The sequence below is a fragment of the Chiloscyllium plagiosum genome, chromosome 28 (genome assembly GCF_004010195.1).
Source record: "Chiloscyllium plagiosum isolate BGI_BamShark_2017 chromosome 28, ASM401019v2, whole genome shotgun sequence".
In the NCBI taxonomy this organism is placed as follows: domain Eukaryota; kingdom Metazoa; phylum Chordata; class Chondrichthyes; order Orectolobiformes; family Hemiscylliidae; genus Chiloscyllium; species Chiloscyllium plagiosum.
Window position 1 is genome coordinate 20,288,982 of NC_057737.1, and position 14,371 is coordinate 20,303,352.

The window sequence follows — 14,371 nt, forward strand, 5'->3', positions numbered from 1 at the left end:
TTTTTAAAAAAGGTGTTTAAATTGGTGATCTGTAATTTGTTAAGTTCATTGAATTATTTAAAATGATCACTGCAGCTGTGACTTCCCTTCGAAATGCTTTCGGTGTAGGGTTTTTACATGCAGTGAATTCTGTTATTTCTAATACTGAGAGATGGGGAGAAATGTTGCAGAGTAAATCAAAGAAAGGTTTGCATTTGTGTAGCTACTTCCATGATTTTTGTATGTCCCTTGATTTACAATTAATCAAGTATATTTGATTGAAATCACTGCTGTGAAGTAAGAATTTTCTTCTAAACAATGCAATGGAAACTTTAATGATCCACCTGAGAGGGTAGATAGGGTCTTGGTTTAAGATCCCATCTGAAACGTGGACTGTCGAACAATGCAGTAATTCCTCAGTGCTGTGTTTCAGTGTCAGTCTGGACTTTATGTTGAAATCTCTGGAATGGGACTTGCACCCAGTATTGCTGCCAATACTGGCTTGTGGGAAATAAAATTAGGATTAGGTAACCATCTGCTTCTGTCAGTACTTTATCAATATTATGCTTGCCTTCACATCACTTCATTGAAAATCAGGAAGTACTTCCCTTAAATTCACATGGTATATGTGCGTATGGTATCAAAATGAAGGAAAAAGTTTAATTTATTCATGCCATATTTGACTATTTAGTAAGCATGTTTCAGATGACAACCTTACAATATTAAGTTGAAGGGTATAAGGTGAAGAGACAATGTAATCTAATAATCGAATCCAGATTGTTCAGATTTGGTGCTAGTTTTGCTGTTTTGGTTTCTCCTGAAAAAATAATCATGGGGTTCGTAAAAAGGAAGTTTAAGCATTGCATCCTTGACATCACTGATGCTTTACAAGCTGATGCTTGTGTATTACAAATAAACATTGTCCATTTTAACTAGTATGTTATCTGGGCTCGAACCTGTGAGACTCCTGTTACTTCTGTTTTGTTGTTCCCTCTCTATTATAATCAATATATTTGTATAAACTCAAGTTTAGTTCATTAGAATTACTACGGTGTGGAAACAGGCCCTTCAGCCCAACATGTCCGCACCAACCCTCCGAAGAGTAATCACTCAGACCCATTCCCCTACCCAATACTTATCCCTGACTAATGCACCCAACCTACACATCCCTGCACACTATGGACAATTTAGCATGGCCAATTCACCTAACATGCACATCTTTGGAAAGCCAGCAGACACAGGGAGAATATGCAAACTCCACGCAGACAGCGGTCTGAGGCTGGAATTGAACCAGAGTCCCTGGTGCTGTGAGACAGCAGTGCTAACCACTGAGCCACCATGCCCACTCCCTTCTTTCATGTATTATCATGCACTATAGACCTTGGGCTATTAGGGGAATAAATCTCATCACAGATTTTTCATGTAATATGAAGTTAGTTTAAACCAACTCCCGGTGTGCATTCTCACTTACTGGGAAATCACTTTTCTCCTTACTGTTCACCGACTAATTGCTGAAATTTATTTTCCAGTGTGCAGTGAAGCTAGCAAAAATGGTGGGCTATGCAAGTGCAGGCACAGTGGAATATCTGTACAGTCAAGATGGAAGTTTTTACTTTCTGGAACTAAACCCTAGACTTCAAGTGGAACATCCCTGTACTGAAATGGTGGCAGATGTAAACTTGCCTTCTGCACAGTTGCAGGTGAGTTGTGCATTAGTTAGATTGCTTTAGGAATTCTCTTACACACTATTGTTATTATACATTATTTTTATCTCTATCCTTGAGTTTCTCAAACAAACTGTTAAATTTGCTTGACTGATACATATTTTCCTGCTCTTGCACTTTTCCTCAGATTGCAATGGGAATTCCTTTGCACAGAATCAAGGATATTCGGATGCTGTATGGAGTTGCCCCATGGGGGGATTCACCGATTGATTTTGAGAATTCAGCAAACACCCCTTGTCCACGTGGTCATGTGATAGCCGCTCGTATCACCAGTGAGAATCCAGATGAGGTCAAATTAAATATTTAATCTTTGAATTTTTTATTATGAACAAAATTATCAATTCTGTTATTTAACTATAGCTTTTTTCATGGCTTCCCACAAAGTGTCTACGTTGCACAAAAAAATGTTAGAACTATATACGTTGACAGAATTTTTCAATATTGCACATCATTTATTGTTCACCTGACAAATGTAGACTATGTATTAAAATGTGCCAGGATAAAATTTGCAGCCTGTTACAGTTCTGCCCTTTCTTCCATTCCTCTGGAGAGGTGCTGTAACACAGATCTGGCTGAGATTTGAAACTCCTGGTTGGCTTGAAGTAATTTAATTTGGCTGGTGTGTGCTTATATAAACAGACTAGCACTGTAATTGCTATCACACCAGGCACTCAGTCATTTGGGTTGTAGACCATTATGACAGCTGGTCAATATTACATTGTGTCTTTAGCTTGCATTTTCCACTTCAGTGCTGTAACCAGGCTCAAAATGGAAGTATGTTCCCTCTGTTCTGTAACGTTTCCCTTTTTTAAAACCAGGCTAAGATAAACAGTAGTGTACAAATGTCCATCTTCTATTTGTTACTGTGCAGATCATTGAACACTCTGTTTTGAGTCACTATATAATATTTTGGTGAATTCTAGTATTCCTTTAACAACCTCAAACCAAGAGTGCCTGTTATTAAAATCAGGCCTACACATGTTCAAAGAATACAAATGACTTCAAAATCTACTAAATCAACTTGAGTGAGAAGTAACAAATCTGTGGTAACAACTACTTGGGTCAGATGTGGTAATTGAGAGTTTTGATACTCACAGTTTCAGATGTTCTTTTATTCTGTCTGACAGGGTTTCAAGCCAAGTTCCGGCACTGTGCAGGAGTTGAATTTCCGCAGCAGTAAGAACGTCTGGGGTTACTTCAGTGTGGCGGCAGCAGGAGGCCTCCATGAGTTTGCAGACTCTCAATTTGGACATTGCTTCTCGTGGGGCGAAAACAGAGAAGAAGCCATCTCGTTAGTACTTGCCTGCCTATTCTTTCATTGAAACCTTATACATTTTCTATATTGAGAAAGAGTTGCCATTGCTCAAGTCTTGTCCAATCTTTTAAGAAGTTTGCCTTTTTCTTCATAATTTCCACTCTTTGGCAATTTGAATTTTCCTTTAGTAGGTGGGTGGCTTATCTGTTTCTTAACATGATTGATTGACAATGAGGAGTAAATGGCGCTCATCATTCAACTACTTACTATTTCTGAATTTCTTTTGCCCCCCCTCCATTTCTCTGCACACAATCGCTCTTCCCAGGACCTCCCATTTGGGAGATGTACAATTTAGGAACCAAGCACAATGGGAACAAAAACTGCTCTTGCTTTCAAAGTCTATTGCTCCATTGCTTAACTTGGGAACATAGGAAAGAGGAGTAGGAGAAGACCACTCGTTTGATTGACCTTGCACTGGTTGACTATCCAACTCAACACCATTTTACTGCACTATCCCCATATCCTTTGATGTTGTTAGTATAGAAAAATCAATTGATCTTTCTCTTGAACATAATCAATTGAGCTTTCACAGTGTTCTGTGTTCCAATGATTCACCACTTCACGTGATTAGTTTTGGGTCTCATGTTTTATTTTTGGCGTAAACATCAGAAAGACCAACAAAGACAGGAGGGAAATAGTGTTTGGATTTAACCTTAATATGTGTGCATGTTGTCAAGGTTGCTTCACATGCAACACTTCTGTTTTGAAGTTTCTCTTATTCTGCAGAATGGCAGAATAAGTTGGCAGCACCGTGGCACAGTGGTTAGCAATGCTGCCTGTCAGTGCTGGGGACTTGAATTCAATTCCAGACTTGGGTGAATGTGTGTGGAGTTTGCATGATCTCCCCGTGTTTGTGGTTTCCTCTGGATGCTCCTTTTTCTTCCCACAGTCCAAAGATGTGCAGGTTAGATGGATTGACCATGCTAAATTGTCCTGTAGTGTCCAGGAATATGCGGCTAGGTCGATTAGCCATTGGTAAATGCTAACTTATGGGGAGAGGGTAAGTGGATCGGTCTGGGTAGGATGCTAATTGGAGGATTGGTGCATACTCAATGGGCTGAATGACTTCTATCTGCACTGTAAGGATTCTGTGATTCAATGATTTTGTTTACAGAAAATTTCTATAATCAAAACCTGGGATCCATATTAAGAAAATATGTTTGATATTAGTTGAGGGACCAGTGCTGGGCAGATATTTACCAGCTTTTTGCTTCAGGATCACTTTTTTTCACTCAGGTGTATGTCTTTTAGGTTTAACATTTGAGTAACTGATGACATCTCAGACAGTGCAATATTTCCAAGGTAATGCCAAGGTTTGGAGCCAAAACTCCTGGATTGTAATTGAAACCATGGCTGTGACATCTGAGTTTATCCAGTTGACAAACTGAGAGGAAGTGGTTAGTCCATTGCCTCCCAGCCTAACATCGTAGCATTTGGAATATCTGCACCTGAATCTCTTACCTGGCAGAATAGTCAAGACAATTTTCACCCTCTGCATGAAGAGATTTACTGCCAGCACCAACTCTTAATTTTGCTTGGCATCAGTTACTGTATGTGTAAAAAATATATGTAGCTGAATACTGAGCCTCAGCGTTCATTTCCCATGATTCACTAATCCATCAATGCTTGATGTCTGGGGCTCATGAAAAATGACCATTAGTTTTTATTTTCTCCCAAAAAAGTGATGTTTCTGTGCCTGTCTGAATTGAACTTCAATTGTTCAAGCTGAACAGTGATGTTACATTCTCTTCTCTTCTTTATGGATTTGGAACTACTATCAAACTGGAAAACAACCAAAGCTTTATTTTGGCACATGGTGATGTTTTCTTCTCGAGTGGGAACTTTTCATGATTTGTTACTTCTCACACCATAGGAACATGGTGGTGGCACTGAAGGAACTGTCCATTCGTGGTGATTTCAGAACAACTGTGGAATACCTCATCAGATTATTGGAAACAGAAAGCTTCCAACAGAACAGCATTGATACTGGCTGGCTAGATCGGCTCATTGCAGAGAAAGTCCAGGTATTGCAACTTGGCAAATGGGAAGACCTGTGCAATTTTTCAACTTAAGCGCACAAATGGGTAATGGAGGACCAGGTGGCAATTATTTAGTCGCTGTTTTAACTTGCCTGATTTTTTTTCATTGCATGAAAGTAAATGGTGGGGGGAGGAGGGAAGGTGTGGTGGTATGTCAACTGTTACTCTTTTGTTTCATTGTGGAAATAGTTCACCACAAACATTAGGATTTGATGTCAAAAATGGAATATCGTGGGAAGTTTCTGATAGAGGCCAGATATCTACCTCATTTAATGAGGTAGGCCCTGTTTATTGGTGAAGTAAATGAGCCATTGGGAAGAGCCAGTCACAAGTGCCTGGGATCTATTTCCAGTCTCCTCTATGTTTTTATTTTGCCCTGAGACCCAACTGGTTGAGATGAAAAAGGTTTAGCGCTTTGATTCTCATTTTGTCATTCTGCTCTATCCCGTCCTGTGCAAGTTCATGGTTACCGGTGGCCAACTGATGAGTAAGTGGGTAATACAGTGCAAGCAAACAATGTTAATGAGTGCTATTTAAAGCGGAAATGAGGAATATTCTTGTTGAGGTTTGTGAATCTGTGAAATTATTACTGAAGAGGGCTGTATTCAAAGCTGAGATGAACAGATTTTTAATTAGGAAGGAAATCCAGGATTATGGAGAAAAAGCAGGAAAGTAGAGTGGCAGATCATCAGATCAGCTATGAAGTCAATGAATGGTGGAGCATACTCTGGCCTACTGCTCCTGCATCTTATGGTCTTATTGTTTTAAATTACATAAAGTGAAGCTTCCCTTCCTCTTAACTGCACATTTAGGACAATTAGATTTTGATGACTGTGTTGACATCATTGAGAAATCAACTTTGCTTAGTGCAAAGTCATAGATACTGCAGCAGTGAAATTGTTATCCATCAGTAGGTAAACAATCCAGTGTTCTGTAATTTTTAGTCATTACTACTTCCAAAAGTGTTGCAAACATACTAATTGCAGTTGTGTAACCCATGATGTGGCCAGTTGGCTTTCAGTACTCTGCTCAAAAATCAATCTTCACTGCCAAGTTTGATCTTGATCCCTAACCACTGACCAAACACATGCGCTTTCTGACTGGAGTCTCTGAGCAGCAAAGACCCTTAAATGAAGTTTACCGGTTACCCTGAAGTACTGAGGCTGACAGTATTATCCAGTTTAGTTGCAGGCAACTAACTCAGCTCAATGGAACAGATGGGAGATCTAAATCACTGGCCTCAATGGTTCAGTTACACACCAGGAAGCAGATTTGACCTGTTTATTCACAGATACATCACCTTAAAGTGATAATAATTTCATGGTTCTAATTTAGATTGGACAGCTTTTTTTTTAGTAATCTGCTTCTATAGTTTCTGAAGTGTAATTTTGCTTCCTTTAGGCTGAGAGGCCAGATACTATGTTGGGAATTGTGTGTGGAGCTCTGCATGTTGCAGATAAATCCTTCAGAAACAGTGTCTCTAATTTCCTTCACTCACTGGAAAGGTAAGTTGTGTCGGCCTTGAACTTTTAAAATTTTATCCAAATATCTTTAACAGCTATATTTTGGAATTTTGTGATGTGTATAAGATTGACATCTCACAATTGTCCATTGTTACTGAGTCATCTCAGTGCTGACGCTTATTCCTACTCTTATGAGCTCTGGCTCCTGTTGTTTACAAAAGAATCCAAATAATTGTAATGAGAAACATCATAATAGTTGTGTCTTACAGCTTTTGGAAAGATGCCTAAAAATGTTCAGTTCTAAGGATTGTCATAACTTGCACCTTCTAGCACTATCTACTGCTGGGGTGTATTTCACAGATATCGGTAGCCCTCCAATACAACAACCAGCTTCTACATTTCCTGTTAGTCCAAACAGTGAATCAGCAAACTGCTTGACCAGAGAACTCCACAGCCAAGAGTGATCATGTCTTCAGTGACCACCCCTAGCCTTTTTTCCACCACCAAACATTAGGGAAGTAAAAGGAATAACTATAAAGTACTACAGATTAGAAGGTGAAAGTAAAATGGCAAATTAATTTATATTTCAGTTCTCACAAAGCTGTGCTGTAACTGAAATTCTAGAAATACTCACATCATGGATTCTGAGGGAAACAGAGATTATATTTAGAGTTTAAACCTTTTCAAAAGTTATGATCCAGGGTCCACACATGAAATCTTCTGTTCTGTCCATCCCTGCTGCCTCATCTACTGATTTGTTATAGATATCCAGTATTTGCATTTGTTTTATGTATTGCCTAGGCTAAACAGTTCTGGTGAATTGAGTCTCTATCCAGATCTTTGAATGGGCTGGTGCTTGGAGATTTGACCGCATGCTGCATCTTTCCCAACCAGTATTAATTATCTGACTGCTAATCTTCCCTTAGGGGTCAAGTCTTACCAGCTCATACTCTTCTGAACACAGTGGATGGGGAACTCATCTATGAAGGGGTGAAATATGTGCTCAAGGTAAAGTCCTAAATGCAAAAATGCACCTGTCAAACCCTCCGATGACATCATTTTTGATTTGTTTGTTTTGTTTTGACTTGAAATGGTTTCCTCTGGTCAGTGTATGCCTAGGCAATTTATTTTAAACATTTTTTGTATAATTTTGCTGAGAATTGTACATCTATAGAGTCTTGCAATTGTATTTGTGTTAGACATGTTGGATATGCAGTGAGTTAGATGCCGATCTTTCACATTGGCTTTTAGAATCTTTTCTATCTGTGAGCTGAGATTACTGCACAGTCGTAATGCAGTCCCAAGTGAGCAATCTCTTTTCAGAACAACTGCCACACTGTGCAGCATAGTGTTTTCAGGTTGAACCTTTTGTAATAGAAAACAACCTGAATTTATATAGCACCATGTAGCCACTGTTAATGTAAGAAATGTGGTGACCAATGTGGCTGTTTTAATGATGCTCATTGCAGAATAAATATTGGCTTGAGGGAAGAATTCCCAAGTTTTTCTTCAAAATAATGGGGCCTTTTGTATCTATTTTACAGAGCAGACAAGTTCTCGGTTAATGTATCGTCTGTAAATAAGTTGATTTCACAATTATGCTTTAAATACTCTCTATCTTAGAACTTTTGAAGCTTACAATGAGAGCAAAATTGATTGACCTTAAGACATAGGAGCAGAAATTAGGCCATTCATCTCATCCCATCCAGTCTGCTCTGCCATTCAATCTTGGCTGATACGTTTCTCAACCCCATTCTCCTGCGTTCTCCCTGTAACACTTGATCCCCTTGACAATCAAGAACCTACGTATCTCGGTCTTAAATATACTCAATGACCTGGCCTCCTCTGTGGCAGTGAATTCCGTAGATTTACCACTCTCTCTGGCTGAAAAGTTTCTCCTTATCTCCATTCTAAAAGGTCTTGCCTTGAACCTAAGGCTGTGCCCTCAGGTCCTAATCTCTCCTAACAATGGAAACATCTTCCTAACATCTCCTGTGTCTAAGCCATTCAGTATTCTGTAAATTTCAAATAGATTCCCCCTCATCCTTCTAAACTCCATTGAGTATAGATCCAGAGTCCTCAAACATTCATCATGTTAAGCTTTTCATTCCTGGGACCATTCTTGTGAACCTCCTCTGAACACGCTCCAAGGCCAATGCATTCTTCCTGAGATGTGGGACCCAAAACTGCACACAATAGTCCAAATGTAGCCTGATCAGAGCCTTATAGAGCCTCAAAAATACATCCCTGCTTTTATAATCAAGTCCTCTCAAAATAAATGCTGTCATTGCACTTCCTCACTGCAAACTCAATCTGCAAGTTTACCTTGAGAGAATTCTGGACTAGAACTCTTTGCACTTCAGACTTCTGAATTTTCTCCCCATTTTAGAAAATAATCTATGCATCTATTCTTTCACATTTTTCCACTTTGCTCTCCATCTGCCATTTCTTTGCCTACTCTCCTAACCTGTCCAAATCCTTCTGCAGGCCTCAATGCTATCTGTCCCTCTACCTACCTTTGTATCAAATGCAAACATAACCGGAATGCCCTCAGTTCCTTCATCTAGGTCATTAATGTATAAAGTGAAAAGTTGTGGTCCTAACAATGAGCCTTGCAGAACACCACTTGTCACTGGCTGCCATTGTGAGAAGGACCCTTTTATCCCCACTATCTGCTTCCTGCCAGACAGCCACGCTTCTATCCATGCTAGTACATTGCCTCTAACACCATGGGCTCTTATCTTACTTAGTAGCCTCCTCTGTGGCATCTTGTCAAAGGCTTTCTTGAAGTTTCAGATAGATAACATACGTTGGCTCTCCTTGGTCTAACATGCTCATTACTTCCTCCAAGAATTCTAACAGATTTGTCAGGCGTGACCTCCCCCTTAACAAAACCATGCTGACTTTGCCCTATTTTACTGTACGCTTCCAAGTATTCAGAACTCTCATCCTTCGCAATGGATTCCAGGATCTTACCCAGAATCGAGGTTAGGCTAATCAGTCTGCAATTTTCTGTCTTTTGTCTCACTCCCTTTTTAAACAAGGGTATCACATTAAGAATTTTCTAGTCCTCTGAGACCCTCCCTGATTCCTGTAAGATCACCACTAATGCCTCCACTATCTCTTCAGCTATCTCCCTTAGAACTCTGGGGTGTCTTCCATCTGGTCCAGATGATTTATCCACCTTTTAGGCCATTCTGGTTTTTTCTCGCACCTTCTCCTTGGTGATGGCCACCATACTCAGCTCTGCCCCCTCATTCTCTTGAATTTTTGAAAAATTACTTGTCTTCCAACATGAAGACTGATGTGAAGTAAGTATTCAGTTCCTCAGCCATTTTCTTGTTACCTAGTACAATGGCATTTCACAGGAGGAATATTAAACAGGAGTATTTGATGCTGAGCCCACTGAAAGAATCACTGGGATAGATTAATCAGAAGTTTTGAATGATCCTCTTAAAGGAAGAGAGTATTTTAAGGAAAGAATTCTGGAATCTACTGTCTAAACAGATAAATGATGAGGAATTTCCTCTCTGACTGTTGTGAATCTGTGGAATTCTTTACCACAGGGAGCTGTTGAGGCGGAGTTGCTAAATACATTCAAGGCTGAGAGAGAGTTTTAATCTTTATAGAAATTAGGCAGACTCAATGAGCTGAAGTGCCTAATTCTGCTCCATGTCTTAGAGCTTACAGAAGTGAAAAGGTCACTTCAATAATATGGTGGTATCAGTAGTCTTAAATTGGCATGATGTCAGCCTCACTTTTGGGACTGATTCCAGGTTGGCCCGGCTGGTTGAATGCATGTCTTAGTTTGAAAATGCCCTATGTGCTTAAAGGTTAAAGCACCTTTCTCCACTTCCTCACCATGGTTTACCATCAACATGTTAAAACTGATGCAGAACTAAAGGTGATGAACAATTTGAGTTTGATTTCAGATGAGACTTTAATTGAAATGCCTTAATTAAATAATTGACATTATGTGCAAGTGTGGGTACAACTGTGATGACTCCCCTACCCTGTGATTCTTAGTTGTCAACTCTCATCATCTAAAGTCACTCATGAAGCCTTGCACATTAAACAAGGTGCTGGAGGACTGCTTGCACCAGAATATTAATTTTGTCCAATGTGCTGCTTTGAAAGGGATGTGAACTTACCTGAGGAAGCATGCAAAAGCATTTCCATTTTTCTTTATTTCATTGTGCTTTTGTTTTGTGATTTGTTACTTCTCTGCCCATGTTGCTCTGCCACCGTGAATTCTTTTGCAACTGTCTAAGCTAGAGTCTGAAAGACATGTCTGCTGTTCTTACTGTTTTGCAGTTATTGCAAAGCAAACATTCTTCAAGTGAATGAGGCAGCTTCCTCCTTTACTTCTGACGTAGTGTTTATCCTGAGTGGAAGGGTGAAACATTTATTCAAATCTTTGTTTGAGGCCTGCCAGGCAGTGACAGATTAGTGGTAGGCATCTATTTGAAGGTGCTGGACATGCTTTTAAACTGATTGACAAAGAATTTAAATTGCAGCCTCATTTGTGCTGAGCATTTCCAGAAGTTATCAATCTTGCTGTTCACCCCATTCACAGGTTACACGGCAGTCGCCTAATTGCTATGTAGTTATAATGAATAACTCGTTTGTGGAGGTGGATGTTCATCGGCTGAGTGATGGTGGCTTGCTGTTGTCCTACCATGGCAGCAGCTACACTTCGTACATGAAAGAGGAAGTGGACAGGTGGGAAACAGGATTTTCTTTTCTCTTGACTGCCACTTCAAGGAAGTGTTCTTTTTAGACCTTTTTGTCAACGGTGGGTTTTAATCTCAGGATACTTGTTGCAGGTATCGTGTTACAATTGGCAACAAGACTTGTGTATTTGAAAAGGAGAATGACCCCTCACTGTTACGCTCGCCCTCGGCAGGAAAGTTGATCCAATACACTGTAGAAGATGGTGGCCATGTTTTTGCAGATCACTGCTTTGCAGAAATTGAGGTAAATATGCCAAACCCTGACAAATGAAGAATCTGAAGAAAGCTTTCATCGTAGAGCAGTGGACACACAGGTTCATGGTAGATACTCTTATTTGGTACACTAGTGTCAAGAGAAGCACAGCTTAGGCATCATAGCTTGGTGCAGTTTTTTAAGATTTGTCACCAATGTTATTTTAATTTCTGATGTCTGTTTTTTACTCCTGCATTGCTCTATAATGTTATTTTCTTGAAACTATTTATTCAAAGAAGCACTGAATAGTTCTTAGCCCCAGTACTGCATGAAGTATGAGTCAATATTATTTGTTCAAGTCCTGTAGCAGGGTTTGACCACACAGCTTTGCAACTCTGAACCACAGTGCTACCAAGTTAATTAAAGCTGATTCCACAGTGGAACTTAGTGTGAAAATAGGTATGAGCAGTTCATGAATGTGAAATTCATTTTCTCTTTTATGAAGGTGATGAAGATGGTGATGACGCTGGTTGCTCAGGCTTCAGGCTGTATTCACTATGTGAAAAGACCAGGAGCTGTTCTTGAACCAGGTTGTGTGATTGCCAAACTGCAACTGGATGATCCAAGCAGGGTGCAGCAGGTAGGAGACTGTTCAGCTGTTAGCCACATGTCTTTTCATTAACCTATCAGTGAAGGATGACTAGTAGTTTTCATTGTGAATAACCTAGTAAAAAAAAAATTCTGTGAAAAAACACAAGTGTGAAAAACTGCTTTATTGTGTGATACAGTTGCAAATTATATAATCTAAGGTTTTCTTATTAAAGCGTACCTATGCATTCTTAAAAATGGCTGATTCCAAGCAAAATTTCAAAAAACTGACATGTTAAATTGCCTTTATTTCCTCATGACCATTTTAATGACGTGGTTGCTGTAAAATAATAAAGTCACATAAACTGGTGTATTTTGAAAATTGAAAACACTAATTTAAAAAAAAAAGTCACATCATCTTGTACCAACACACTGACCAGGATTGGTGTGACTCTGTTGAACCAGGATTATTTGGCAGCATGCTGTCACCGAGATTAGAGCGATGGTGGCCTTTCACCAGATTTAATTGATGTGGGTTTGTCTGGATTATTTCTTTACATAGAAATTTTTGTTTTCCCTGAAGCCAGAAGAGTTTATATGAATCAGAGACACTTCACCACAGGAAAGAACAGCAAATGATCAAGTATCTCACCCAGGGTCAATCTTGTACTGAACTAATCAAAACAGAAGAGTAATAATGTTTAGGATAATTTTCTAGCATGGCAAATCTAGACAAGGGCATTGGGAATGTTTATAACTCAGTTGAACTTTAAGCAGGTGTTAACTTTCATGAACAAATGGACGCTTCTTTGCCCATTTGAACTAACCTGAATGTAATGGCAAATAAGCACAAGCTGAGGAAACTCGTTTGGCTATTTGCTGTCCATTAACAACATACTCACATCTAATCATGTGCTCATCAAGTAATTCACTTTAATGTGTAAAGGTAGAGGTTATGAAAGAGACATATAGCACATCAGAAGTTTAATAGAACTTACAAAAAGATAATTTGTTTTGAGATAGTTTTGAATTCAAGTACTTAGAGTATATAACAAAATGTCAGGACATGCGATAGAATACATTCCTCAAGAAGAATGCATTCTGAATATATTCATGCACTTGTTTTGGCAAAATTGCGTTCATCAGGCTGTGATACTGAAGTTTTTGTGTAAATCTAGATTGAGACCAGTGATGTCTGTGAGGATCGAAGCGTGTCCAAGTGGCCCAGGAGCTGTAATAAAGGAGTGCTGGGGAGAATGGAATTATGCATGTACTGTTGATTCATTGCTGAAATAAAGATGTGGTCTTTGCATTTTTGAGTTTGGAAGGGGGGACCTGGCTAACATTCTTTAGATGGATAGATAAAAATGGACTTTTAAGAACATTTTTTCTTAATAATGTGAAACATGCATGTGTCACAACACAACAATATGAAACCACTGTTTTTTGAAATCCAGTAGCAAAAGGCACGTCTCAAGAAGCCAGAATAAATTGGAGCAAGATATGACTTGCTGCAGTGAAATGTCCCAATAGTAGATGTGCCAGATGCCTGAAACAGTAGTAAGAAAATCTCTGGCTCTTGAGTCTCAGAAATATTTTCAGCAGGTAGCTTTATGATGCCACCAAGTGGTCGGATATAGATTTGAACATGAAGATGCCTTTTCAGAACGTGCCGTGTTCCACTTGATTGCATCCAGAGTATAACTCGTGATGTAGGTTATCATTCATATCTGTTTGTAATGTTATTTATTTCAAGTCTGGATATTTGACTTTTGAATTAGTGACACATGGGTTTTCTGCCTGAAGAGTTTAATTGATTAAGTTGTAGGAATTTCTGAGTCCCGATGTTTCTATTTTTAAAAAAGCTGGAGCAAATAGTTTTCAGAATTATGGATTGTTAGGAAGGTATACAATTCTGTAATAATTCCAGTTTTTTTTAAGCTTAAGGAAATTTTAAACTTAGGTAACTTTCTTGTTTTTTTTTTGTGGGCAGTTTTGCAGATGAAGGTTGAAGATTGGATATATAAAGCAATATTCCTAAGAAGGGGAGAAGACCGTTTTAGTGTAAAGAGTTTAGTGATAGTCTTAAACCAGAAATGTTTATATGAAACCCTGAAGTGGCTGTTTGAAGCTGAAAATGTTTTTACTCAGCCTTTTCCTGGAGCTTTCATGCACCTGTAAGATCTTCGAGATTAGGAGACAAAGTCAAAGTTTAAGTAAGCCTATTGAAGTGTTTAAAAAAAGAGCCATTTCTCAGTGTGAGAATTGCACAAGAGGTGTTTTTGGGATCTGAGAAGAGTTTTTTGAATTAATGGGAGTATGTGTTACCGCGTTCAA

The 14,371-nt window shown here is 39.0% G+C and overlaps 1 protein-coding gene across 2 annotated transcripts in view; it reads left to right on the plus strand.

Moving 5' to 3' along the window:
- The window catches only part of acaca (acetyl-CoA carboxylase alpha), a 263,482-nt gene that overhangs the window by 42,894 nt on the left and 206,217 nt on the right, over positions 1-14,371 (plus strand). For both annotated transcript variants that reach the window (XM_043718470.1, XM_043718471.1), the window contains 9 exons: positions 1,509-1,679; positions 1,831-1,992; positions 2,831-2,994; positions 4,892-5,042; positions 6,459-6,562; positions 7,447-7,528; positions 11,097-11,242; positions 11,347-11,497; positions 11,952-12,086. In XM_043718470.1, the coding sequence (XP_043574405.1) occupies positions 1,509-1,679; positions 1,831-1,992; positions 2,831-2,994; positions 4,892-5,042; positions 6,459-6,562; positions 7,447-7,528; positions 11,097-11,242; positions 11,347-11,497; positions 11,952-12,086 (1,266 nt within the window). The remainder of the gene's footprint in view (positions 1-1,508; positions 1,680-1,830; positions 1,993-2,830; positions 2,995-4,891; positions 5,043-6,458; positions 6,563-7,446; positions 7,529-11,096; positions 11,243-11,346; positions 11,498-11,951; positions 12,087-14,371) is intronic.